The following is a 27,392-nucleotide window of genomic DNA, read 5'->3' as shown; positions in this document are numbered from 1 at the left end:
CGTGGTAGAGCGTCGTGTGATATTCATACCTGTAAGTTTGGCCGTATAGTCGGGATAGTACACCGAAAGTCAAGTCTATATAAGTCTCTTTGACTGCAATTCTACTGCATGGGACATCTCTCATACCAAATTGATCAATAAGCTCTACTTCAGATCGAATCATTATAACCTTTTCATCATGTCCAAGCATATCGCCATTGTTGGAGCAGGACCATCTGGCCTGAGCCTCGCAGCTCTCTTGCAACACCACTCGATCCCCTTCACCATTTTCGAGCGAGAAAAGTCCACTAGCTCTCGCTTTCAAGGCGGCTCTCTCGACCTTCATCCGGAGTCTGGTCAAGCAGCCTTGTTCGAAGCTGGTCTTGAGGAGCAGTTCAAGAAGTACGCGCGCTATCACGACCAGGACTATCGCTTTGGCGATAAGAAGGCCGTTGCTTGGTTATTCCACAAAGCAACTGCTGATGCAGAGGGACGTCCAGAGATAGACCGAGCGAAGCTTCGCAAGATTCTTATTGAGTCGCTTGACCCGGAGAATATCAAGTGGGATCATCGACTCTCTGAGATTGTTCCACTAGAGGATGGCAGGGTCAAGTTGGTTTTTGAGAATCAACCTGATCCTGTTGTGACTGACCTCCTTGTGGGGGCTGATGGAACCTGGTCTAAGGTACGACCGTTTCTGACGAGCTGGACGCCTGAGTACACAGGGCTGACGGTTATCGACTGCCGTATCTCCAACGTGGACAAGAGGTTCCCAGAACTTGGAGAGTTCATCGGCCGAGGCACTTCATTCTTCCTCTCCGAAGGCAGTGGCATTTTCATCCAGCGCAATGGGGATGACAGCGTGAGAGTCTACCCCTGTCTACGAGTCGAAGAGGAATGGCACTCAAAAGATCCCTCCTTCGACTGGAATGACGCAAAGAAAATGACTGACTATTTGATCAATAACTTCTTCTCCACCTGGGATCCTCGTCTTCTGGATGTCATTCGCAACGTCGATACAAACATGACTCCCCGTGCTCAGTATAGGATGCCACTCGGTCTTCGCTACGAACACAAGCCTGGATTGACTCTGATCGGAGACTCTCTACATGTTATGTCGTGGTTTGCCGGAGAGGGCGCGAACCTGGCTATGCTAGACGCCCTGGACCTTTTCTATGAAGTCAAGGCGCACCCAGGTGATTTGGATCTTGCTGTCCGTCGTTATGAGGAAAAGGTAGTTGCCACCGGACGAGCGGATAACACAAACGAAATGTCGCAGGATCTACTTGTCAAGGCCATGTCAGATGATGCTCCTAGGGCTTACGTTGAGGGAATGGCGAAGGCCATGGATGTTTGGTTTACTGATGGGAAGTTGCTGGATAAGATCGATCGAGAGACTCTATTCAATAACTGACAGCTTGGTGTATGCAGCCATATGTCGCCCAAATCGCTATCATCTGGGATAAGGATAGAGTAGTTTTAAATAAGACTTTCCCCCCTTATTCTAGCTTAATCTTAAACTTCTTACTAGCTAAATCTAGTTCCTCTATATTCATATTTTCCGATATAGGCAATTGCTTCTGTAATCCTTGCATATCTTTCGCGGCCCATTAGTATCATCTCCCTAGGGTCTAATTCTCGGCCGTTAGCTCTTCCATTCTCTGTTACAACTATCGTGTTATAGTATAGAAGAGGGCTTTAAATAAAATAAAAACAAGGTAAAGCAGCGTAGAGCAGAGTAGAGCAGAGTAGAGCAGAGTAGAGCAGAGCAGAGACGAGCAGAAGAGAGAGACGGTCGAAGAGAGAGATTCCAGGTTGCTAGACAAGCAGGGCTAAACGAGCGGAAACGGCGCAGATGAATTCGATGGTCTTCAGGCTGGAGTGTAATATCTAGGTAGGCTACGGTAGGGCGCTTTATGAAGTTGTTTACATGGCACGTCATCAGTTTACAATGAACGTATAATGGTAGGAGCGTTGGCAGATTGTCGAGCGAACCTGCCATATCTTCGGCAGTATTGTTACCCTGATAAGTCACTTATTAATTACAGCCTTGAGTGAATTACTCGATCTTCTACTTAGATTTATATATAATTAGATAAATGCACTCCATTCAGTATTAAATATACCGCCGGACCCTTCGCCTTGTCCCTACCGCCGACTAGCGGACACGACATTCTGCCGTCAGTCTTATTCCGACAGTTTTGCTGCGAGAAAGCTAGCATAGTCAAGTTTGCGGCTGACCAACGGGCAGTGTTGAGAAAGTCTTTTGGTAATGCTTTGTGCGCCCACCAAAAGTCCCCTGCAATCTTGGACTCCAAATACCGCGCGTTTTGAGATGGAGTTACCTGAGCTAATCTCAATACGATCTGACTTGTTGGTTCGAGATGCCATGTCCATACTCAGTATAGCCTGATGCAAACTGGTTCGGGAATAGCGCTCTACTCTGACTTTTACAAGCTTTGATATGTCCTCGCAGCGACTGCACATACCGAGGCTAGCGTGCGAAACCCAGTCCTGGTCAGGTTGCCCAGGGTAGTCAGGATAAGCGTGAAAAGTACAATTTCCAGAAGGACAATCGAAGAGGTCATTGATATTTGAGCTCTGTGAAGGATTAACCACGGAATCCTGAATTGCTGCTGCTAATCCGACGTGAAGCTTCCACGTGGACGGGCGCTCCTGGTAGTAGAGACGGTCGTCATCGACCTCGTTAGCCACAGCAATTGCCGCCAACCGCTCTGGAGCAACCTGGGCGCAATACTGCGGCTGTATTGCCTGTTGAGTGACAGGTCCTACGGCCAGAGAAGCAACATCGACTATCACGGCTATAATGGCCTGCGGTTGGCGCTTGAAGACAACTGGAAGAAGCATCAACGAACCCCATGCGCCTCGGGACGCATCGTCGTAGCGCTGCATATCGCCCACGGGTCTGAACGTCTTTGTGATCCAGTCCCATTCAGCTGGGCCAAGACCTCCAAGGCCACGAAGGCTATGGTTGCGCGGAAGATGGTAGCAATCACTGCAATAAGAGCGTTGAGTGTGATGTTAATTCCTGTCTTGCCATTCCAATCTGGCAACTCATCAGTGTTGTACGCGCCGAGGATAGCGAAAATGGATCCGAGCAGCCCGGTTGCCAGTAATAAAAGGCCCAACTCAAGGCTCCTGACCAGTAAGATGTTTCTCTGATGATTCTTGACGGAGCTAGCGTTATCATCTTTTCCAGTCTCCTGGATCAACAGGCCGGTAACTTCGGTACATGCCTCTGTGCGGCGTACATCGTCCCATCCTGTAATGGCTTCGATATGTCCGTGATCTCCGCTAGTGGCCGAAGTGGCTTCAACCCGTCTCTTATCACAGATATCGCTTTGGACTATGTCATAACCAGTGCTCCGAGGAGGTGATGACGATTTGTCGAAATTTAAAGGTTGGAGTACAGTCCCGCACAAAAGTCCTGACATATTTCAGGTCCACCCCTGCTTTTTATATAATAATAATATTAATATAATAACTTTATTATATTATTTTAATAAGTTAAAATGCCTTAAATAAGGCAAAATATATATTATTTTCTTTATAAAAAAATAAGGTTTATAATAATATATAAATTAGGAGTTTAAGTCTAGGAAATTATAAATAAAAAGGGGCTAAATTAGTATATAATTTATAGGATTATTTAATATAATTATACTTAAATATTAGCTAAAAATAAACTATAGTTTAGTAAGCCTTATATTTTATTAAGTTAAAATAAAATTTATATTAAAATACTTATTAAAAATTAGCTTTTTATCTTATATAAAGAAATTATAGATTAAATATAATTATATTACTTAAAAATAATAATTTATTAATACCTTATTAATAAAGGTATATAATATAAGCTTATACTTTAATACTTATTTTTTAATAAAAAATATACTTAATTAAAAAAAGAATTTTATAATAAATACTATTATAAAAATAAGTTATTTTAATATAATTAGTAGTTTTTTAATTAAGTTTTAATTAATTATATAGATAGTAATTATATTAAGTAATTATTTTATAGAATTATATATTTTAACTTTCTTTTTATAAAAGTATATTTTAATAATATTATAGGGTAAAAGACTTTATAAAAATAAAGTATAGCTTTATAGATAATCTTTAAGATACTTATAGATATTTTTTAGTATAATTAACTATAATAAACTATTTTAAGTTATTTTTTTAATTAGTAATCTTAATTTTAAGAAAAGGAAAGTAATAGGCTAGTATATTTTATTTTATTTATAGTCCTATTTTCTTAACTTTATTAAAAAAAGAAAGACTTTTTAATATAATAATACTTATACTTTTATTTATTAAAAAGTTTAAGATTAATTATATTTTTAAATATAGAAATATAAGGTATTTTTAGTAAACTGGCTTTTATATAGCCTTAATCTTAACTTTATTAAAAATCTATAAAAAGTCTTAAAAGCCTAGATTTATAAATAATATCTTAAAATTATAGTTTATTTAAAGATAAATAAAGCTATTAAGAGACTAATAATAGCTATAGAGAAGTTATAGTTTAAAATTAAAGATAATATAATTAAAAATATAATTAAATTAATCTTTAATAGGCTAAATAAGTATTATAATATAAATAGCTATTATATTAAATATTAAGCTATATAGCTAAAATCTCCTTTTAATTCTCTATAGATTAATATATATATTATTATAATTAAATAAATATTACTTAGTTAATTATAGAGTAAAATAGTAAGGTATAATTAAGGTCGTTAGGGTAATATTAAAATGTATCAGGACTTTTGTCAGCCTACTGTAAAAACTGTGATAACTCATTCGGGTCCGCCATCTTTAATAAGGTTGCCCGAGCAGGACAAAATTGATCAAGGTAGTAGAGATGGTATAGCAAGGCGTAGTCTTGTGATCGCCTCAGGATGAGAACTTCTCCGCAGCATTTCTGCCTTGTGCAGCAAAAGTGGCGAATGGGCGCTTAGTCTTACTTGCAGGTCGACCATTCAGCCTTAACGCCAAGAGTTTCTAAAAGATTCCGTAGCACAAGACTGATTAGGCCAATGACAATAAAGAGCCCCTAATGGCTGCTACAGCTGTTAGATGATGCGCGATGCAATAATCCTATGCTCTGTGAAACTACTTATACTAGTGTTATTACCTAGACTCTAGTAGTAGGTATATAGCCTCTCCTCTTACAAATTGCCTAGCTCCTTAACTTTGAAGGTGTCTTATTGTATATAGTTAAGGTCTTGATTGAAAGTTCCTTAATCTTTCTGTTGCTTGATCCTGAAGTCCCAGTTAACTTCCCACTTCACATCGACATCCTTGCCACCAATACCCTTCAGTGAGCCGGAGTTACAAGGCTTGAACTTCAAAAGAAGATCTGATTTAACAGCGTACACCGAGTCGGAGTCGAGATAAGTGTCGTCTTCAGGAAACACCTGTGTAATCAGGCGGTTGTAACAAGCCCTGGTTACCATGAAGTGGATATGACCAGCTCGGTAAGGATGGCGATCCATGAGTTTGAGAATATCCCCAGCGGGACCGTCGTAAGGTACGGGGTAAGGAACTGGCTTGATACAGTAGAAAGCATATTTGCCCTCTGAATCGGAGGTGAACATGCCGCGCATGTTTCCAGATGGCTGGTTGGGATCCTGTTGGTCATACAGTCCGTTGACTGCACACTCCCAGACGTTCAGAGAAGCACCTACGTTTTCTATTAGTACGTTTCATGATATAATGTGGAACGACCAATTCAACGTACCTGCCACGGGTTGGTTGGTATCAGCATCCAATATTCGACCATGGAAGTATGTTACCTCTCCACCGAGATACTTCTGGATGATGGTATCTCCATTCTCATATCGAGGAGGATCAGCGACGTAGAACGGGCCTAAAATGCAAGAGTTGGTTCCGTTATCCTGTTCAAGCATCTTCTGTGTTCGAGCATCGACCAGTCTAGTATAATGGTTAGACTCAAGAGTACAGGTTTAGAAGACTAGAACATACGCCTCTACGCCCAGGCAGTCGGAGATCAACAAAGTCTCGTTTCGCTCGGCATTGCTCATCTGACCAGACCTGTTCAAAGCCTCAATGGCAATGTATAGTTCTTCTGTGGTGAGGTTGACTTCACGACAGAAGGCGTGGAGATATCGGATCAACCCAGTTAAGATCTCCCGAGCTCTGGGTGAGCTGTTGGGCCCGAAGGAGGAGATGACAGAGGTTGTCAGAGGAGCATCTTCAGAGGGCAACATGTTTGCGTAGGTTCAATGGATGTCTGTTGGAATTTTTGAGAGATATGATAAAAGAATCAATTTTTGAATTATGTCAGAAGCATTCTTGCGGTAGGATTTATACTTTATATACTTTGTGAGTACCCCAGATGTAGAACCTGGGGCAACACCTCTTTACCCCAGTTTCTCCACGCTGGCTGGAGGTTTGCGCATCGCATAAGCACGACAATGGTCATCTTTCGGCAAGCAGGGAGAGGTTAGACCAGACCTCCAAATTAGTCGGTTGAAAATGCCGAACCTAGAGATCGCCGAACCCGCGAATATGCCGAGCCCGACATCCGATGCCACACGAAAGAACATAAGATGTTGTGCTCGGCAATTTCTAGGATCCCATTTCCTATGCTTAACAATTTCAAATTCTCAGATTCCCCGTATCCGTTGTAATGAATCGATCGCTGACCAATTCGCAACGTCTGGTCCGACCAGGGGTCAAGAGAAGACGTCCCCCATTGGCCTGTATTCAGTGCTATCAACGGAAGCTCAAGTGCGACAGAGAGGTCCCAGCCTGCAGTCGCTGCTCAAAGGCCGGAATTGCCGATGAGTGTACTTACCGTGGAAACAAAGGACGGGAGACGTCGGTTGATGGCACCCCAAGAGGGGCTAACGTGGTGTCGTCATCTACCCGTATAGAGCGTTCGTCAACAGAGACTCTCGATCGTTATGCAACCTCTGCCACCAAGGAAGTCGACATGACACACTTGGAAGGGCAGGGCAACTCTACCAAGTTCTACGGGTGTAGCTATCCCCTGAACCTTTACCAGCAGGTATGCTCCCACTTCGTTTGCAAGCTGGCATTCTTCTGACTAGACCTAGTTCACCGATCTTCGTCCATACATCGTTAAGATAAAGACCCATTATCCCTCCATCAACACCCTTCGCGATGAGATTTATGCGCCAATCAACGACAAACAACAGCGTCGCCAAATTTTACAGGACGATGCGTTAGAAAATACTTTGAGACACCTGACACCCGCAAAGTCAATCTTAGATGTGCTGGTTCAGACTTATATCGACCGACATGAGATAACGCATCGGATCTTACACATACCAACATTTATTACCAAGTATAATAATTACTGGGCTGATCAGTCTAGTACCACGGTCTGCTTTCTTGTACAGTTGCTTTTAGTCGCTGCTGCTGCTGCAAGCTGTCACCCCGAAGTCTGCGTCAATGTATTCAGCCACAACACAACTCATGATCACGTTATCAAATGGGTTGAGGCTGCGGAAGCATGGGTTAGTTCTCAATCCAACCAACCTCCTCGTTCCTGGGATATCCTGGTGATCCATTGTCTTCTGCTCCTTGCAAAGCGTGCAAACTTCATCAATGAGGGTTCCTTCTGGACTTCTACCGGGACCTTAGTCCGATGGGCCATGGCAGCGGGTTACCACCGTGAAGTCATCCCCGCAGCGAAAGTATCGCCATTCAGTCGAGAGATGCGTCGGAGACTGTGGGTCACAATGGTTGAATTGGATCTCCAAGCATCGATAGAGCGTGGAATGCCTCCAAATGTCCGATTAGGAGATTTCAACATCAAACCACCACTAAACGTCGACGATGAAAACCTTGAGGAGTCTATGCAAGACTCTTTAGTCAGCATGCCAATTGATACACTGATAAACGCTTCTTTCCAAGCGCTTCTCTATCACTCGTTGCCCGTGAGGCTAAAGATATGCGCCTTCATAAATGGATGTTGCGAAGAGGTCGATTTTGACAAGGTCTTGGAACTAGAGGAGGAGCTACGACAGGCACTTCAAGACATTCCAGCATGGGATAGCCCTCAAGCTGATCCACGACAGCACCGAACCGCGACATACATTAAACACATGCTAGGTATCGTCCTGCACCAGTACATCGTCTTGCTACATTTCCACTTCCTGGTCCGAACTACCTCCCTATCTAAATCCCTGATTTGCCGACGCGCGAGGTTAGACGCATCCACGAAGATCCTCGACTATTACCAAAGACTCATAAAGGAGGAGATGTTGCCAGAGCAAGCTTGCAGGACGGGTTTAACACTTGCGGCACTGAGCATCTGCCATGAAATCTACCTGAATCTTGAATCACGCGGTAAGACCAATTGCTGTTCCCGTTCCATAGAATAATGAATGACAGTTTATATCCATGAAGATTGCGATCAATCCACGATAACAATCTTCCCACAAGTTTCGGCATTTCTCATTGAATATGTCGAGAGGGTCTTGAAAATTCTTGAAACCCGAATCTCACTAACACTGAACGGCTTGAACGAATACTATATCCTCAGTATGACTATTGGGTTACTCAAAGGCAGGTTATGGCCAGAGTCGGCTGCAGAATCGGACAAAGAAGCTGGAGAGCGAGTGATCAAACTGTGCAGACTGATGCAGACACGAAAGGCGGCTATTCGACAAGACCAGCCACTTCTAGATATTTGGTAAGCGGTTCCTCTTGAGAAATATTGATTTTCCTTGTACTGATGAATCGTAGTGATGATGGCCAGTTACGTGGGAATCAGCTATCAATTGATGGGAATTACGTTGGTTCTGATATTATGACCGATCTCATTAACTCGATGGTATGCTAATCCGAACTATGCGCATGACTTTTACTGATGAAAACGACACAGCTTCCTCAGGACTTGGAGTTTATTAACGAGAACCTTGATCTCACCTTCTTCCATGCATAACTCAGATTATTCATTTGATACCTGGAATGAAATTCAACGACAGGAACGCTTCTATTGGTGGAAATTTGGTGATAAAGTCAACTTATCAGAAAGGATCGGCAGCCACTGTTGAATCACGTCTTTGACTCCCGAATGATCAAATTGCATTACATGGTGGTACCTAAACTCAATGCAGTAGCATATCCGCTGTCATACCCTTGAAGATGATAGGATCGCATCCGCTCACCTCGGCACATCTACCCCCGAAGTGGGAAATTAAAGTATGAGCACATCGGGAATTAATATGGCAAAAGAAATAAACAAAAAACCTATATAATAAGAGGCAGCTATCGAATACTCCTCGTCCAAGTCGGTGGAAATATTTCTCCTTCGAAGAGCAAAATGCGAAGTCTCCTCCTCTACCCCCTCCTGGCTGCTTCCGCCATGGCCGAAAAACTTCTTTACAGAAACACCTTCAACAGCACCGACGCGATCTCAGATTGGGTAGCCGAAGGTCCCGTCAAAGCCACCGTCTCCAACAACACTCTCGAACTAGCTGCCCCAGGCGACTTCGTCTACTGGGTCCCCGAGGTCTTCCCCGAACGCATCCGCATAACCTGGGAATTCTCACCCATCGAGGAGCCCGGCCTGGCGATCGTATTCTTCGGCGCAGCAGCCGCCAAAGATGGCGGAAGCATTTTCGACAAGGATCTCAAGCCCCGAAACGGATCTTATCCGCAATATCACTCTAGCGATGTCCGAACGCTGCATGCTTCGTATTTTCGACGTCGATGGCCTGAGGAGAGGGCTTTCCATCTTGCGAACTTGAGAAAGTCGCCTGGGTTCCATCTTGTTGCGCAGGGGGCTGATCCGCTGCCGAATGTGGAGGATACGCAGGGCGCTTATTACAAGGTTGAGGTCATTCATGATAAACGCGATGTCAAGTTTTCGATTAATGGATTGGAATTGTTCTCGTGGGAGGATGTGGATCGGTCGACTGGGCCTGTTGTTCGTGGTGGACGAATTGGATTTAGACAGATGAATCCTCTTGTTGCTCGATATCGCAGCTTGGAGGTATGGAAGCTTTAGAGGCTCAATCCATGACTTCTATGACGGCGTAGACAGATACGAGTTGTATTACTACTTTGACCTCGACAAATGATATTAGACGCCTCTAAGTTGAGAATCCTCCAGAGTTGGCCTGTCTAGGCTCACCAGCAGCTTCAAATGTCCCATCCAGTAACCTCCTCAAAGCCTGAGCAGTGCTCTGCCCAGGCGCAACCCACGTAACATTATTCCCAATCTCCTTCAAATAAGCAACCGTGGAGTTGTCATAAGCGTATTCGAACGTGACTTGTCGCGGTTCAAGCTGATCATGCAGACGAGGCGCAGCCAGGGCATCATGAACAGTCATGTTCTTCTCCAGCGCATTTAGAACAACCTGGACAGTAGCTGTGATGATGCGACTACCACCAGCAGAGCCCGTCACCAACGAAACCTTCCCGTCGGGTCCTTCGACAATAGTGGTGCTTATACTAGAAAGAGGCCGTTTTCCAGGTCTGATGAAGTTGGCCTCGCTGGGAATGAATCCAAAAGCGTTTGACTGCCCAGGTATACTAAAATCGTTCATCTCGTTGTTCATGATAACGCCAGTCTCGGGAACAATAACTTGCGAACCGAAGCCGAGGTTGATTGTCGTCGTGAGGGAGATGGCAAGCCCTGAATTGTCCATGGTTACGATGTGTGAAGTGCCAGGTGTGTCTAAGCTTTCAAGACCTTTGGGGTCATAATCCTTGACTGCGAGAGCACGTCCGTCTAATTTAGCGCGAATCTCCTGTGCGGTATCGTTGGAGTACATCTGTGATTGATACTCAACCAGACCTTTGACAAAGGTTGGATCGCCGAGATTACTTCGCATTCCGTAGCCGAACTTGAATGCTTCGTCGAGCAGATAAGCGCTGTCATTGACTCGTCTGGGATCACCCAGGAAGTCATAACCGTCGAGGATGTTCAACGCAGCTGCGACGACTGCACCACTTGAGGGTGCTGACCCGCTGGTGACCTTTCCACCTCGGTAGTTGATCTGGGAAGGCTCTCGGATCGCCACGGAGTAGTTCTTCAGGTCATCCGTCGTCATGATACCCTTCTTCTGCTTCAAAGTCCTGATAGTCGCATCGGCGATAGGTCCCTCGTAAAATGCACCGGCTCCCTTGGCAGCGATAGTCTCGAGCGTATCGGCATATCTCTTGCGCGTGAGCTTCTCGCCGAATTTGAGTAATCTTCCAGCGGGTGCAAAATCAATTGCCCATGCGGGATCGTTAAACAAAAAGCTCTCGTTCTCAGCTTTGCTGTAAGTCATCTTCATAAATTTGAGAGTATCGTTGTTAACTGGAAATCCGTAGCGGGCCACGTCAATTGCTGGCTGGACGAGCTTCGCCCAAGGTAGATGGCCATAGCTCTTGTGCAAATGCTCCAGACCTCGCAATTCACCGGGTACACCACTAGGAGGCTGTCAGTCATTACTATAGCACTGCAAGGTATGTCATACCTGGCCTGTCCTCCATATATGCTGGCGTTGACATTATTCTTGAACATGTTCTCCGTAGCTGCCGCAGGTGCTGTTTCGCGAAAGTCGACAAATTCGTAGGGCTGGGTTTTATTCTTGCCATCGGGTTTGTGAATGAGCATGAAGCCGCCGCCTCCGATTCCAGAATGATACATGCCTGTACTTGTCTCAGCGCAGCGTGGTCAAGGATAGCATGGTTGACTCACCGACTGTTCCCACGCAAAGAACGGTGGCGACCATCGCGTCGGCTGCGTTGCCGCCCTGTCTGAGAATATTGATACCAATCGTCGAACATATCTCACTCTCACAGGCAACAGCGCCACGGCTGTTGCTAAATTGTCTGGTCTCGACTGGTTTCGTCTGAGGAGGGTACTTCACATCGCACGGCTGGCCATGAGCCTGCGCAATTAGGCTCAACAGAGCAAACCAAGTTGGAAAGCGAGCCATTATCAGCAATTGACTTCAGTGTGTCCACTAAGTTAAGTTCTTGGGAGAGGCGCATCGCTCGCTTTTGTAGCTCAAGATCGCCATGACGATCGTCATCACCAAATGGTGCCGTTTACTCCGCTTAGATAATAGTTACTCGAATCAAGGTTACATGCAGAATAGTCTCGATAAGAGGGTGTAACCCAACATCGTAATCTTGCTGATGTTCAAGGCGGGGTATTAGTCGGCAGTGATAGAGCTAAGCCGTTGAAGTAGGGATCAGCAATCTCTGAGAGGATTTAAACCTTGGTTTTTGACCAGCTTCCTAATAGAGCTTTTGAGCTGAAATGAATTAGTCATGGTGCGGGAATGACTTCTAGCGGCGAGGCATTTCTACTACGGTGGATATGCCGTGGGACTCTTGACCTAAATCAATCATGGATTCATGAGAAACAACGCGGACCCTCAGCATTGTAATACATCCCAACCACATCTCAGTACAATTTGACATCTCTCTCCTCATATTGGCCCTGCATTGCCTCGCCATGCATGATTCCGTGGATATAACATTCTCCTACCAAGCGATGTGCATTCAGCAGTCGCTTCCCCCTCCTCAAAACAAATGGCACTGCACTACCATTGAGGACGTATATCTGATCACCAGCTTCTGCCAGTAGCGGCACGAGACCAACCCTTCCCTTATCCGTCTTACCAATCTGGTATACAGTGTAACAAGAGTATATGGCCTTGTAGAGCGGAAGGCCGATAATTGCAACGAGTTGTTCCTTGGCTTCCTCGGGAGGTAGTGATAGTAGAAAACTGCACAACTCGGGCATTACATGCCATCTGGAACGTAGTCCGATTCCAAAATCTGGAGAGACAGGACTGAATCCCTTCGTCTTGTTGGCCACCAGCATCCTCCACCATACATCTTTCAGTGACTCACCAGTCACATAGTAATCAGAGGTTTCTTCAAGCTCTGCGATAATATCGCAAGATTGCTGAAGACGACGTATCAGGCCGTGTATGGGTCCGTGTTTGACGTGGTCACCACCGACCCAGCTGAGCTTGTCGACGAACCTCCCTCGAACTGTAAGGCAATCGTCCTTTGGGTCATCACTAACCCACGACACGCACTTAGTATCGCCAGCGGCGGCATACAACCCTCCACTGTGCAGTCCTAAGCTGCTATAGTCGATTTCATCGCCCATGAAAACAAACTTGGTAGTCCAATCAGGAATCCAAGACGGAAACCGCGAAGATTGTATGTTCAATCGAGCTTGGTACAAGAGGTCCATACACTGCCCCCTGCGTACAAATGCTTTGCCGAAGCGCCTAACTATGGCGTCGAATGGACAATTGTAGTCAGCCCGAAAAAGCTCGTCGTCAGTCGCGTCTGATAAACCAAGAATCGCGAATAGATGATCGCGAGCTCTTGTGGCTTTGCTCCTGTCGCATAGCGCTAGCAGATCAAGAAGAGGTACCTCCACCCGTTGCCTCAGCTTCGGATCCATCTCTCTCGCCAGGTTAAACTCCTCTTGTTCTTCGAATACCATTGTGTCCAAATTGATGGTCAACATTCGCATAGTATCAGCATTTGAAGCGGGCAGGGTCTCTAACAGTGCAGATCGCCTGTAGACACACATCATATGCATAGCATCTCTTCCCATGTGCGTTGCCGCGTCATTGAATGCGTTCGGTATATCGGGAACAACTGAGAAGGAGGATGTCATGTATGCGTCGATCGTAGCGACGTAGAATACGGACCAACTGGCCTCCCATTCGCCACAGAACATGCGGACATCAGGGGAAAGCACAAATTCCTGAATCACCCATACGCGTCGAAACCACGGTCTCGCCCAGAGCTTGGCCAGTGCCTTCCAGGCAGGATCCTCTAGGCCAGGAAGTTGGCATTGCTCGAATATCATCCTCATCGGAGGTGAGATCAGTCCAACATGTCTCAACATCTCCATTCCCTGCCTTCCATATAAGCGGTAGAGAGACGAACTAGCCCTAGCAAATCTATGCAGCAACTCGCCGACTTTCTCGCTTCCATCGGCCCCACGGCCCAAATAAACCAGTGTACAGGTAGAAGATGCATAGATGTTACTCATTAATGCCACCTGGCTCGCCTTCTCCGCGTTGTCTGACTGGTTAATACACACCGCATCCGCCCAAAGCATACGGGAATCCTCTTTCAATCGAAATCGATGCAGTGCGTGAGATAGAGAAGGCGTGATGAGAATAATACCGCGCGGCGTTTCTAGTTTGTTTGTTGCATGACCATCTTCCCAGGCGTACGACACGGCTTCATACTTTCCGACAATATCCGAATTTAATGTAGCATGTAAGATTTCAGCTCGGAGAGGGTCATCGACTGAACCGGGGTGCAGCTTGATCAGGCGGATTTCATTACCCTCAGAGCCGCTTGACAGGGGCATGTACGTGTACTGTTTCTGGGTAGAAGCACGAACGAAGAACGCATGTAGTGCCTTGCAGACGGTGTGACCGATACGGTAGAATATCATGGTGATCTGGAAATCATTTGAACTGCCGAGACTACCCATCCATCGGCGGGCGGGCGGGATGACATAACGAACGAACAATGCCCCAAGCCCGGGAATAAATAAGGGTTCATCCCTCAGCAATACTCGTACAAGTCGTTCGCGTAATGAAGGAAAACCAAGGAAAAATAGAATCATCATGATGGACACATATGTATCGATAATGAAGCCAAGGTAGGGACCCAGGAAGGGTCTGAGCAAAGGGAGCGCGATGCCGAGGATTGACATTATATTGAGGGTGAGCCTGACTACTGAGTCATCATATAAGCCTTCCGTTTCGAAACAGAATATCAGTACTCACCTCTTGCTTTGGCAATGTTCGGGTGGAAAAGTATACTTTACAGTAGAATAACTACTGGCATATCTCAAGGCACAGCCTAGATATGTTGGAGGAAAATGGAACAAGAGTTAAAGCTCAATAAGGCGCGCAGCTATTAACGTGCGAGGCCCAGGGATGCCAGAAAGCATCATACGTCAATCGGGGGTGTCGAAATAAACTCAGTAAAAGCTATCCTGGGTTACCCTTAAATTGTGCTAAATTACCCAAGTCATTTTGTCATTTAGGACCAATACCTTTCTCTTAGCAGGCCTCCAATCTGACAGCTTCAGCTAACCCCAGCTAATGCAAATGGTGCATTTAGGCAGTATCAGTAGGGTAGGTCCCAATTCTGCCTTACCGCAGCTTTAGTGAAGACCTGCACTTTCATGCAACGGACCATCCGAGTTACAGTGCAGTTCTTGATCCTATGATCATTCTTGCATCAAATTTGGGCACCAGAAAGCATTTGCCCCATTTCTCGTCACCATGGAAACCTCTCCCGAGTCTTGTCGCCCCGCGTAGAGAACTAGAGTCCTTCAGCATGGAGTAAACATTAACTAACCCCTAAGGTATAGAATTTTTTCAGGTTCCTAATGCCGGGAGTAACTATACGACTCCGAAAGAACCGATTGGAAAGGTTGGTCCAGAGCTACCGTGACACTGATGATCCCGATCAATTGGAACAACTTATTCTTGAAGCAACGGCCGACATTCACGCAGATTTACTACACACTCTGGTCGGCCTGGGCCCAGTACATGAGATAAAAAGACGTGGCTGATAATTTTGGTGATGTTGAAGAAGCGACGAATCTCGAACGCAAAGCAATCGAGGCATCACCCCCAGATTCCATGGACCGCCAGAGGTTTTCGTCCTGTTTGACACTACAGTTAGGAGACTCTTTCTATCACACGGGCAACATTGATGATCTAGATGAAGCTATTGGATTGATCCAGGGTTCGCTGGAAAGCCTCAACATGAAATCGCCCATGAGGGCCCCACATCTGGCTGATCTGAGAATCATACTAAAGGAGAAGTATTCTGATCTCAGGGTCAAAAGCGCCGTTGAAAGTGCCCGCGAAAATTCAGAAAGCCATTGCATTGTTTTCAGAAAGTTAGAGCACTATTACGATATGGCTTGAGAAATTGGCGGACTTGTACGATGCAAAACACGGCAACTTCCGGAGACTAGAGGGTCTCGAACCTGTTTATCGCCTACGAAGAGACTGGCTATTTGCAAGGACAGACGATTGTGAAACCCGAAGGGTCTAGAAGAAGTAATCGATGCCGTCAAACGATATCTTGAGAAGGCTAGTAAAAAGAATCATCTTGGTCGGAACAGCTCAGTAACTACTCCGACGACCTTGATTCTCTCCATAGTAGAATCGGGGATTTTGCTCACTCGGAGGAAGCTTTTGAACTTGCAAGAAAGGCTCCGGAAATAGTACCGATTAATTATGTTCAAGGGTACATCCAGTTGCATGCCCTGAGCTCTGTGCTTCTGAAGAGGGTTTTTAGGAACCAGGAGAATGAATTAGATCCAAACTAAAGGATGATGTTATCAAGGGAAGTGTTGTTGAAAGGTCGAGTAGTCTGAATTAGTTCAGCTTCCCTGATAAAGAACACTTTATGTATTAAGCTTTGGTATTCTATTTATATCTCTTTTAATAATACCATCAGCTTCCGACTCTGCTTTCTGTCTATAAAGACTATTTTTAGGATTTGTTGTCCTGGTCTAGGTCATACGACAATGGCCGACTCTCGGACCCATAGTTGCCGTTCTACCCGAGCTCCCTGCAGTGAATTACCAATCAGCGGTATCAGCCTATTGAATCATCTCCCGGCAGAATACAGAGAAGGTTTGACGGAGGCTTGACTGCCGGTGAACCAAAGCCATAGCGTCACGGCTCCTTCCGTGAAGCCAATCACAAGTCATCTCATAAGCGGAGAAGGGAAGATTCCGGGTTCCATGTTAGACACATAAGTCTGACACTTTGTACCTTGATAAATAAGTTAGTACGCACGCAAACGACACGCGATACCAAAGCATCGTCAATTGTTGCACGGAAATCAACATGAACAAGACCTCTCACACTGATGAGCCCTTTGAGGGCGATGACGGCTACAACCAGAGCCCGAACCCAAACTCTAGCGACTTGACTACCAACGCTGACTTCAACGGGCTCGTCAACAGTCGGGCCAGTCTTCAAGGCGACTCGCGTGCAACACTCCCAGACGCAGCGTCAAACATGTCTGGTCAGATAGCCAACAACAATCCCACTGAGACGCCCGGCCGTGGAAAGGCGAAGCTGCGGCTGGCCTATCGGTCAATCGACCATGGCCAGCCCTCAGGCGGTCTGCGCTCAGCACCCGCCAACCCCCCGCCAGCAGCACCAGCTGGTTCCGCCGATAACGGCGGCACGCCACTTCAGCGTCTCAAAGACACCCTCACCAAGATCGGATCTTTCATTGGGCCTGGGTTCATGATCTCGGTTGCGTATATCGACCCGGGCAATTACTCGACCGACATCGCTGCAGGAGCTTCTTATCGCTTCCGGCTCCTCTTCATCGTCTTGCTTTCAAATGTGTTCGCGGTCTTTCTGCAGAGCTTGGCGATCAAGCTGGGCACTGTGAGTGGACTTAATCTTGCACAGGCTTGCCGGGCGTTTCTTCCTCGGTGGTTGAATTACATCCTATATGTCTTTGCTGAGGCGGCTATCATTGCTACTGATATCGCAGAGGTAAATAAATCACTTGCCATTTCCCAATATTGCGTTAAAGAAAAAAGGAAAACAAAAAGTGCTGACTCACTAGGTCATTGGATTTGCGATTGCCTTGAATCTTCTGGTCCCTGCGATCCCGCTGGTGGCAGGATGTGCTATTTCCATCATCGATGTCATGGTCCTACTCATCTTCTACCGCCCTGAAGGATCTATGAAGGGTTTGCGGTACTTCGAAATGTTCATCATGTGTCTCGTCCTCGGCGTAGTTATTTGCTTCTGCATTCAGCTATCTTTGATCAAAGATACCACCCCGGGTGAGGTCTTCCAAGGTTATCTGCCATCCAAGTATCTCATCGAGTCTGAAGCGTGAGTTCTGATCCAGCCTCTTCTGCTTTGTTGCGCTCGCTCTAATACCTGTCCAGCATTTACCAAGCCTGCGGCATCCTGGGCGCGACGGTTATGCCTCACAGTCTGTATCTTGGATCCGGCATTGTTCAACCCCGCCTGCGTGAATACGATGAACGGAGCGCTCTGTTGCCTCGTCAAGTCACTTCAGAACCCTCCGTTATCGACAACAGCATCGACAAGGGTTACTACGTCCCCTCTGAGAGGGCAATCAAGCACTCGCTCAAGCTTTCGATTCTCGACCTGTCTATTTCTCTCTTTACATTCGCGCTTTTTGTCAACTCGGCTATCCTCATTGTTGCAGGTGCGGCGCTATATAACAATCCAAATGCTCAAGATGCAGATATATTCGGTATTCATAAATTACTCTCCAAGACTATCTCACCTACGGCAGGCACCATATTCGCGCTAGCATTGTTACTCTCGGGAGTTTCAGCTGGAATTGTTTGCACCATTGCTGGTCAGATGGTTAGCGAAGGCGCCTTAAACTGGAACGTTAAACCATGGTTACGCCGTCTCATAACTCGGAGTATTAGCATTACCCCAAGCATTATCATCGCAGGAGCCGTTGGGCGTGAGGGGCTTAATGCAGCGCTCAATGGATCGCAGGTGGCTCTCAGCATTATCCTGCCATTCGTGACAGCACCTCTTATTTACTTCACCTGTCGTGACAAATACATGACGGCCCGACCAGGCAGTGCGCGCTGGCGCACTGGCGACATGGATGATGTGACAGACGCAGATGGGATAATCGAAGAGGGAGACGGACAACGAGGTCAAGGCGTCAAGATGACCAACTCATGGTTTACCATGATTCTAGCTATTTTAATCTGGCTTTTCATGGCAATCATGAACGTGGCTAACTTGGTATTCCTCGGCAACTAGGGAATCCCACGAAACATAGTCGCTTGGTGAGAAGCAATTATGTCATCACATTTTTAGTAGGGGAATAGAGCTTCTCCGTAGAGCTTTGATGAATGTATCAAAGGAGCTCAGTGAGGAAAATGCCAGATTGACCCTCTGGCCAAAGTTTTGTTGAGCTTCTTCAGCCTATAATTATCAAACTTCCAAGGAATATAGCAAGAATTCCCTTACCTACAACCGATACCGCACTGATTTGATAAGATTGTTGCACAATCAATGTCTTTGGCACATGTGAAAATCAGGTAGTCAAGCTATTATACACGATAGAAATAGTAGTGCCACAGCTAATGCATTTTCTTCAGCATCAGTTCTGACCCCGGGCACCACTTTCATTAGCGACGGAGGCAGGGTTGACGTCGGGTGTGTTAAGATCACCCTCGGTCGTTACTCTATTGAAAGTCAGAAATAGGCATTGCGTTGATGTCGCGCGAGTACGTTTGAAGCTATAAGAGAAAGAGGAATGATGGTTCTGTTTGCCGAGAACATCATAAGGCTATGAGAATGTTAAGATATAGTTAGCTCTAGAATTGGACAGGAAGAGGGAATGGCTAGTTTACAGAGATGAGAAAGTGGTGAGGGATGTTATTTCTGATAATGATAGTAAGGGGATTAGTGATATAGAGTTCCTGGTTTATCGGGTTTCTTATGTTCACTGTGGTGTTTGAGAGACTCTTTCCTCGAATTTCCAATCCTTGTGTTGATGCCTTATGTCAGAGTTAGAAATACTACTTATATCCCAAGACTTGATAATGTTGTGCTGAGTTAGAATCAACACGTCGACGGTACACACGAATGCGACATATCCCAGCAAGAAAATCAAGCCATCGCTGATCAATCATCCGGGCCTCCCTTCTCCCCCGTTCCTGTCCCACGGATAACATCGAGCTCGTTACTTTAGTTTAAGAGTAGTATCCGTTCGCCTGGTACAGCTGACCGTCGTACTCCCAAGTTCCACTCAGCTGGTGAGTTCCCCTGACGCACTGGGTGATGATATTCCTATATATGTTAGATAAGCCCTGTAAACAACCTGAAATACATACTCAGTAGCATCCTAAACAAGAAATGTTAGCAACGCTCAACCATTGATCATTTCGGGGGATACATACCCAGCAATCCTTGAATCCTATCTTGCCACCAGTGTTCTTGCGGCTCAGCTCGACATTAACGGTGATAGAGGCTAATCCCTTGAGGGTCTTGGAACCCCTGGTGGTGCAGCCCTGCTGATAAGCGCAGTCTGAGTTGCTGCACATCTTCTGGCGAGCATCCCAGTACGCCTGCTCGAACTTCTCAATGCCATCCTGTCTGTTGCCAAAGCAGTCTGCCGCTAGAGCGGAAGTAGCGAAAAGGGCAAGGGCGGAGAGATCGATGAGCTGCATATTGGATGGCTTTGTGTGAAGTTGCTTGGAAGGAAAGATGAGGATGCTTGGTGTTGTAGTAGGGAATGTAGGAGACATTCAGCTTGTTTTATAGTTATTTGGCCATGAGACGTCCCAGCCTCCAAGCTCGTGTGTATAAATTATGCATCCTCTGCTGGAACCACTGACAGCCTATTATTGGTGCATATGCATCAAGCGGTGAGACTGTCTTTTCAGCTGAAGTAGCAAATAAGATTACAGTTATATTTTCAGCTTACTCACCATCCGGAAACGTGCACCTGCTCTCTGCCCATTAACTGTCAGCGGGGACCTTTCAACGAGTGACCGTCCAAACTCGGCAATTGCTCGTGAATTTGAGTCTGACTTCTCATTTGGGATTGGTCCATGTTTCGGCTGTTGTAACCCTGTTTTGAGTCTCTGATTCGACAAAGGTCTACTGTGGTCATCAATACGAATGGAGCCCGATGACACAGCACCAAAGTCCCTCCCTGTGTCACTTTGCACTATTTTGGATAACCGGTATGCATATGTTAAAGTTCTATGCATGCTTTACAGTGAATCAATGTGGTAAGAGTTTACCTTGACTAGCTAGAGCGAATAAGGTACCTGATGAACATAACCATGAGAAATGGCCAGATGGGTTACGCTGTATAGCCAATACAACTGGCTACAGACATCACGAACTGTTTAGTGCTAAGTACATTACATAGCAACCATTGGGATGGTCACCGTTGGCCCATTGCAATACCCCGAGGCCACTTGTTTCTTGTTCACAGCACTGAAAGTTAATCATGAATCGTTCTGCAGCAGATGCTATCTTATGATTCGGGACCCGTTTCTCAATATAAATAGCGACCACTTGCTTTATTCCTTCTGCTTCTACCTCCCAGTGTACAATAACTAGAAGCAATTTTGCCCAACGGTGCCCATTCTTTGATCTTTGTGCACTAACAAGCAACTGTAACACATAGCTGGTGTCAGAAATTCCCACATAATGGGCGAAACACTCAAAGCATATTCCTGGGAGCATAAAATCCCCAGAGGTCTAGTAAAAGATGGCGTGATCTTACACAATGCCTTGTCTGAGATATACGGCTCTGGCAATTTTGCCTATGAAGAGGTCGGTGCTGACATTGTCCTCACGGCTTTCCTTGAGGAGCCTAAGAATTTATTGGCCCAGCTAGTGAAGAAGAAGGCTATCAAAAGGTTTGTCTTATAAGCTTCAGACACTATTTGGTTTTCTTAACCTTGTCTCTCGTGCTTAGCCCGGAGCCGGAAAAGAAAGAGTGATCGTGTAGCGATGTTTAGTTAAAGGCTACTTATATATATAACCTCAAGTCTCGCGCGGAAGGTTAGATTATGTATTGGGAATCTCAAGTTGATTGAAACAATGCAGCTAGTCATGGCCTGTACTTTGTTCATGTCATAGATGAGCGATAATTGACTATAAGCTATTTGGAGTGCTTGACATCAAGACCTGTGAGTGTGGGCTTATTATTCCCATAGAGCATGTGTTGTAAAGACTTGCCATCCCGACAGAATTATTTTAATATACCTAAAAATCTCCTTAGACCTCATATGAGCACTAGGAAGCAGCGGTGTTGTGTCTTGTAACGGTGAGTTCTGTTCTTCTAGGGCTTAATCAACATGGATGCCAGTAGCACAGACAACGATACATGTTGTTTGAGGCGCGTGGTGTGAGCCATCACAGTGTGTGTGACTTTATTACCAGAAGATCCTCTCCTTCACAGTGGTACTCACTAATACGGCGTCGGCAAGCCACCTTGACATGGCTACCAAGTGTCTGGCCTCGATGAACCCTGAAAACGTTCGAGATGTTGGATCGGAGACTAGCAATGGTTTTTCTCCTTTTCGGCACCATGCGAGGGAGTTCTGGAGCTGCTACTTTAGGCGTACCGGCGAACACGCTGTTGCGCTCGTAAACGACCATCCGGAATACTTCAATGAGTCTCCGTGGCTCAAAGAGTGGTTCTATTCTTTAGGAATTAACAAAGGCTCTGTTCGTTGGCATCTGTGTCTTGCGGCAGCGGCCCTTGGTCTTGACGATCTTGTCAGGTACATCCTTAAACATGAGTGGTCCAAGTCACAACTTTGAAGATACCAATGCTACACTCAATAAAAATGAAGATGCTTCGTATCACGCCCTTTCATCTGGCTGCCTAAAGTTGCCACCTATCGACTGCAAAAATGCTTGAAGAAGATGAAATCAACGAGTGTTTTGTCATGTTAGAGAGGGGCATGGGCTCTCTGGCAACAGCGTTGCAGAATGCGGATGCGTGAGAGCTCCCTTGGACAAAGCGATGAAGCCTCATACTGATAGGCTTCATGACAGACAACTACTTAGTGACATAGGCATTGCACTGACCTCAATGCACGGCCATGTTATCGGCATGTCGATAGCCCTGGAAAAGATTGCACACGGGGTTGAGAAAGCATCCAGCGCCGTACCTCAGGTGCTACAAAAGCTCGATAACCTTGATATGGCCCTATCAAGATTGAACGTCTCCGACGAGGCTGAACTATCCAAATTTATTAACTCTCCATATCATCGAGTAAAGGACTTTGTAGGCCAAGCTAATATCCTTGCTGCCATGCACAGATGCTTGATCGATCAAGCCCACGATTCTGGACCAAGATTTATCATTCTGAGGGATCTGCTAGGACAAGGCAAGAGCTCTTTGGCGATCTAACATTTCCGGCAAACCTTGGAGCGTCCATATAAAGCCATCTTGTAGATTGATGCAAGTTCTCTGAGCTCTATTGATTACCACTTGACTGCTTGTGCAGAGCAGATTCTGGGCCCACATGATTCCATGCCTTCGACTTCCGAAGGGAAAGCATTTGTTATCTTTCAGAAGCTCGCGGTTGGAAAAGTGCCATGGCTGGTGGTGTTTGATAACTTTGACGGGTCTAGCTCTGTGTCCAAATTTCGCAAGTACCTTCCATCGTCCTCCAACGCCTCTGTCATCATCACAACCCGTCGTCAGGACGTTGTGGATCTCATATCGTGCGAAAAGTCGATAGAATTCGGAGACATGAACGAAAACGACGCACTAGAACTTCTCCTGCAAGCCTCCAAGACCACTCTACCTAAAAAAACGGGATTGTTAAAATCTTACCGCAGCTCGTCAAATCAGGCTTTAAAATTCCTATAGGTACTTATTAAAGGTTTAATACCTAATTACCTAGATATTTAGTTAGGTAAATAATCTTACCTATAGGTACCTATAGGTATTTTTTAAGATTTAATAAATACTTATAATATATATAGGTATAAAAAGGTATCTATAGGTACCTATAAGTAAGATTATATTTCTATAAATAATAAAATTAATATAAGGATATATTGATAATAATTATTTATAATAATTTATATATAAAAAAAGCTTTAAAAATTAAAAAAAAATATAATTATATAAATATATACTATTTATAGGAAATATTATATTAGTTTTTAGCTAATTACTTTATATTAGTAATTTAAAAATCTATCTTATTAAATTAGCTTTTAATTTATAATTATTACTATAAATTACTATATTAAACCTTACTTTACTTAAGTCTTTTTAAAAATATATAAAAAGAAAAGTTAATAAAATTAAAATTATAAAAAGACTAAGGTAAACTTAAAAAAATAGGTAATAGTAACTTATAAGTAAATAATTATAATAGTTATAGATCTTAGGGATTAAAAAAAGATAATTATAATTAAAGAATATTAGAAGATAGAGGCTAATATATAATTAGTAAAGTATTTATATAAATAACTTCTTTTTTATATATTATTAAAAAGTAAAGAAAGTTTAGATATAAAGATATTTTTTTAAGTAAAGTTAAATATATAAAGGCCTTTTATAGCTTTTTAAGTTATTTTAAAGACTCTCTTATAAAAAGAAAAAGCTTAAATAAATCTAAGTTAAAAGACTTTTAAGATAAATTTAAAGTAATTATAAAATAAAAATATAAAAAAAACCTTTTTTTAATTAAAAAAACTTTTAAAATATATTATTTATATTAATATATAAAGTAATAAATACTTTAGGCTTTTTTAATTATAATAATATTTAGCTATATTATAAGAAGATCTTTAGTTATAAAGCTTAATATAAAATAATTAGGATTATAAGAAATATAAGCCTAAAACTATAAAAGACTTTCTTTTAATTATCTTTTTTATTTTTATATTAATTAAATATATATAATAATATTATATTTAATATACTTTTTTTAAAAAATAATTTATATATTATTAATATAAAAGCCTAAAAATAATTAGCCTATAAATTATAGTTAGTATATAATTATTATATTTAATTACTATAAATACCTTTTTAAAATTAAAAAAACTAAAAAGAAGAGTTTATTTTTCTATAAATAAAAAAGTAATTAAATTAGTAATCCTAAATATATAATAAAAGATATAAAATTAAATAAAATTAACTTTAGCTTATTTTTTAATACTATTAATACTTAAAGAAAAAAAAATAAATTAAATACTACTTTATTAAGTATTTTAGTTAAATTTAAGTAAAAGTAAAAAAAGAAATATAATAAAATAAAAAGTCTTAATTATAAATAGATCTATATACTTATATAGCTTTAATATAGCTTAGTAAATACTATAAGAAAGAACTTTAACCTAAAGTTAATAATATAAATTACTTTTAAATTAAAAAAGCTTATTTTAATAAATATTAAAATAGTAGCTAATAATCTTAAGCTAAATCTATATAGCTAATAAGCTATTAATAGTAAAGTAACTAATAAAATTAAAAAGATAAATAAAGATATAAGTATAATTAATAAGGTAATTAATTTACTTTTAATTTTTAGCTATAATTTTATAATTCTTATTAAAATAATCTTTAAATTATTTTTAAATTCATAATTTTAGTATTCTAGCTCTTATAAGTATTAAAGTTATTAAGTTTTATTAAATTAAGATATTATATATTAATTTTAAAAGTTATAAAATTATCTTATTTTATATTTAATAAGCTTAGATATTTTTAAACTTTTATATAAGTTTAGGACTTTAAGTAAACTTAATAGTAAAGTAATATACTTAAAAAAAATATTAATAAAAATAAACTTAAAAATAATTACTATAAGTAATTACTATAAGTAATTACTATAAAGAAAATATAATAAAATAAAATATATATACTTAAAGAATAGCTAAAAATAAATAATTAATACTAATAGTATTAAATAATTACTTTATAACTTATTATTCTAAAGTATTAAATTAATTATTTATAAAGTCTTTATCTTTAAGGCTTTTATTAATAAAAAGAATATCTTTTTTATTATTATCCTTAATATCCTTTTTTTAAGATTTAATTTTAATATAATTTATAATTTCTTATATAATAAAGTTTAGGATATATACTATATATTATATAAAATAAAAGTAAAGTAAAAGTATAGGCTATAATTTAGCCTTAATCTTTATATTTAGCTCCTTAATATTAAAATATATACTATTATCTACTATAATTACCTAAAAGTAATTTAAAAAGTAGTAATTATAAAGGCTATATATTATATAAAAATTAAATATAGCCTAACTTTAATTTTTAAATATATTAATAAATTTAAATATTACCCTTTTAAGTTATTATTAAATATTAAAAAAATAGGTAAGAATATTAAGTATAGTAAACTTATTATAAGGTATTAACTATATATTTAATATAAAAAAGACTTTAGTTTTAGGAAAGAAAGCTTAGAAAACTATTTCTTATAAAAATAGAGACTCCTTTTAAATTTACTTAATAAAAATTAAGTTAGTAAGTAATTAAAAATATAGTAAAATAAAGGCTATAAATTACTAAAATACTAGGTTTATAATAATATTAGCTAATAAATAGCTACTAATAATAAACCTTATAAATTAGTAAATAGACTTAGTTTACTATTTAGTTATATTAATTTATAAATTATTAATCTTAATTACTATAATAAATTATTATAAATATATTTATAATAAAATTAAAATATATTATATTATTTCTATTAGAAGACCTTATTTTAGGTATTCTTTTTTTATAAATAGTAAAGTTAAGGTATTTATATATACTTAATATACTAGCTCTAGTTATATTAAGATATATTAGTATAGTATAGTAAAAGTAATATATTATTTTAAGTTTTTTATTATTTTTTTATAAACCTTAATTAAATTAAGATTAATTAAAAAAGTCTTTTTTCCCCTAGAAGATTTTTAAAGCTTTTAATTTTAATAATTAAAATAAATAAGAAGTACTAGGATTAGTATTAATATATAGTTTTTACTATTTTATTAATTTTTATTATAAAATAAAGGTATTAATAGTAAAAAGATTAAAAATAATAAAAAGAGGTTTATAACTAATAGTTAGCTTAAAACTAGGTAAGTTTTATAAAAATATCTTAAAAAATAAAAATAATTTTAAAAAAAGTAAAAAGTAAAAAAAAAATTAAAAAAGAAATTATCTTAAAAGATTAGTATTTTCTTTAAAAATTTAAATTATTAAGATTTATAATTATATTAAATTAATATTAGTTATAATATATTAAGTCTATATTAAGTTAAAAATAGATTTTAGTAATATATTAAATAGTTTAGTAATATATTAAGTATTTTAGTATATTTTATTATTTTAAAGCTAGGCTATATATAGTTAGCTATTATAAATAGCTTATATTAAATTTATAAAAATATAACTTAATATTTTTAAACTATTTTTATTTTAATTTTTTTTTTATTTTTTTTATTTTTATTTAAATTAATATTATTATAAATATAATACTTTTAAAAATATTATTTAGTAATACTTAACCTTAAATAAATCCTAAAATATATATTTTATTAATATTTTAATAATTATATTTATTTATTAATTAATTTATAGATATTATAATCTTAATTAGTTATATAATTAAGCTTTTATACTTTAAAATTTACTTTATATTTTAGTAAAGAATTATAATAATCTAATATAAAGCTATTAAATAAAATTAAAAAATAATAAAAAAGGTTAAAAAAAAAATATATTATTTAAAAGAAATAAAAGCTTTAAGGTTATATATAATAATAATTAAAATATAATAATATATAAAATATTAATTATCTTTTATCTATAATACTAATATAAAAAGT

The 27,392-nt window shown here is 40.9% G+C and overlaps 9 protein-coding genes across 9 annotated transcripts; 5 read left to right on the top strand and 4 right to left on the bottom strand.

Moving 5' to 3' along the window:
- Positions 1–178: 178 nt before the first annotated feature.
- J7337_003676 (uncharacterized protein) lies at positions 179–1,393 on the top strand (the record flags this gene model as incomplete). The annotated part of the gene is made up of 1 exon (XM_044821390.1): positions 179–1,393. The coding sequence occupies one exon, from the start codon at positions 179–181 to the stop codon at positions 1,391–1,393; it is 1,215 nt and encodes a 404-aa protein (XP_044682723.1).
- Positions 1,394–5,249: 3,856 nt separating this feature from the next.
- J7337_003675 (uncharacterized protein) lies at positions 5,250–6,239 on the bottom strand (the record flags this gene model as incomplete). Its single annotated transcript, XM_044821389.1, has 3 exons — positions 5,250–5,692; positions 5,750–5,943; positions 5,995–6,239. 3 exons carry the CDS (start codon positions 6,237–6,239, stop codon positions 5,250–5,252), a joined length of 882 nt encoding a protein of 293 aa, XP_044682722.1.
- Positions 6,240–7,739: 1,500 nt separating this feature from the next.
- Positions 7,740–8,625, top strand: J7337_003674 (uncharacterized protein; the record flags this gene model as incomplete). Its single annotated transcript, XM_044821388.1, has 2 exons — positions 7,740–8,349; positions 8,573–8,625. 2 exons carry the CDS (start codon positions 7,740–7,742, stop codon positions 8,623–8,625), a joined length of 663 nt encoding a protein of 220 aa, XP_044682721.1.
- Positions 8,626–9,328: 703 nt separating this feature from the next.
- On the top strand, positions 9,329–10,015 carry J7337_003673 (uncharacterized protein; the record flags this gene model as incomplete). Its single annotated transcript, XM_044821387.1, has 1 exon — positions 9,329–10,015. The coding sequence occupies one exon, from the start codon at positions 9,329–9,331 to the stop codon at positions 10,013–10,015; it is 687 nt and encodes a 228-aa protein (XP_044682720.1).
- An 85-nt stretch (positions 10,016–10,100) lies between these two features.
- J7337_003672 (uncharacterized protein) lies at positions 10,101–11,939 on the bottom strand (the record flags this gene model as incomplete). Its single annotated transcript, XM_044821386.1, has 3 exons — positions 10,101–11,427; positions 11,475–11,649; positions 11,699–11,939. The coding sequence occupies 3 exons, from the start codon at positions 11,937–11,939 to the stop codon at positions 10,101–10,103; spliced, it is 1,743 nt and encodes a 580-aa protein (XP_044682719.1).
- Positions 11,940–12,412: 473 nt separating this feature from the next.
- On the bottom strand, positions 12,413–14,485 carry J7337_003671 (uncharacterized protein; the record flags this gene model as incomplete). Its single annotated transcript, XM_044821385.1, has 1 exon — positions 12,413–14,485. The coding sequence occupies one exon, from the start codon at positions 14,483–14,485 to the stop codon at positions 12,413–12,415; it is 2,073 nt and encodes a 690-aa protein (XP_044682718.1).
- A 2,389-nt stretch (positions 14,486–16,874) lies between these two features.
- J7337_003670 (uncharacterized protein) lies at positions 16,875–18,812 on the top strand (the record flags this gene model as incomplete). Its single annotated transcript, XM_044821384.1, has 3 exons — positions 16,875–17,540; positions 17,614–17,888; positions 17,945–18,812. The coding sequence occupies 3 exons, from the start codon at positions 16,875–16,877 to the stop codon at positions 18,810–18,812; spliced, it is 1,809 nt and encodes a 602-aa protein (XP_044682717.1).
- A 938-nt stretch (positions 18,813–19,750) lies between these two features.
- J7337_003669 (uncharacterized protein) lies at positions 19,751–20,227 on the bottom strand (the record flags this gene model as incomplete). Its single annotated transcript, XM_044821383.1, has 3 exons — positions 19,751–19,847; positions 19,892–19,902; positions 19,958–20,227. The coding sequence occupies 3 exons, from the start codon at positions 20,225–20,227 to the stop codon at positions 19,751–19,753; spliced, it is 378 nt and encodes a 125-aa protein (XP_044682716.1).
- A 994-nt stretch (positions 20,228–21,221) lies between these two features.
- Positions 21,222–21,517, top strand: J7337_003668 (uncharacterized protein; the record flags this gene model as incomplete). Its single annotated transcript, XM_044821382.1, has 2 exons — positions 21,222–21,433; positions 21,493–21,517. 2 exons carry the CDS (start codon positions 21,222–21,224, stop codon positions 21,515–21,517), a joined length of 237 nt encoding a protein of 78 aa, XP_044682715.1.
- Between the last annotated feature and the right edge of the window lie 5,875 nt (positions 21,518–27,392).

This window comes from Fusarium musae, chromosome 3, assembly GCF_019915245.1.
Source record: "Fusarium musae strain F31 chromosome 3, whole genome shotgun sequence".
Lineage (NCBI taxonomy): Eukaryota > Fungi > Ascomycota > Sordariomycetes > Hypocreales > Nectriaceae > Fusarium > Fusarium musae.
Note: the sequence above shows the minus strand (reverse complement) of the source record. Positions and strands in the feature narration are given on the sequence as shown.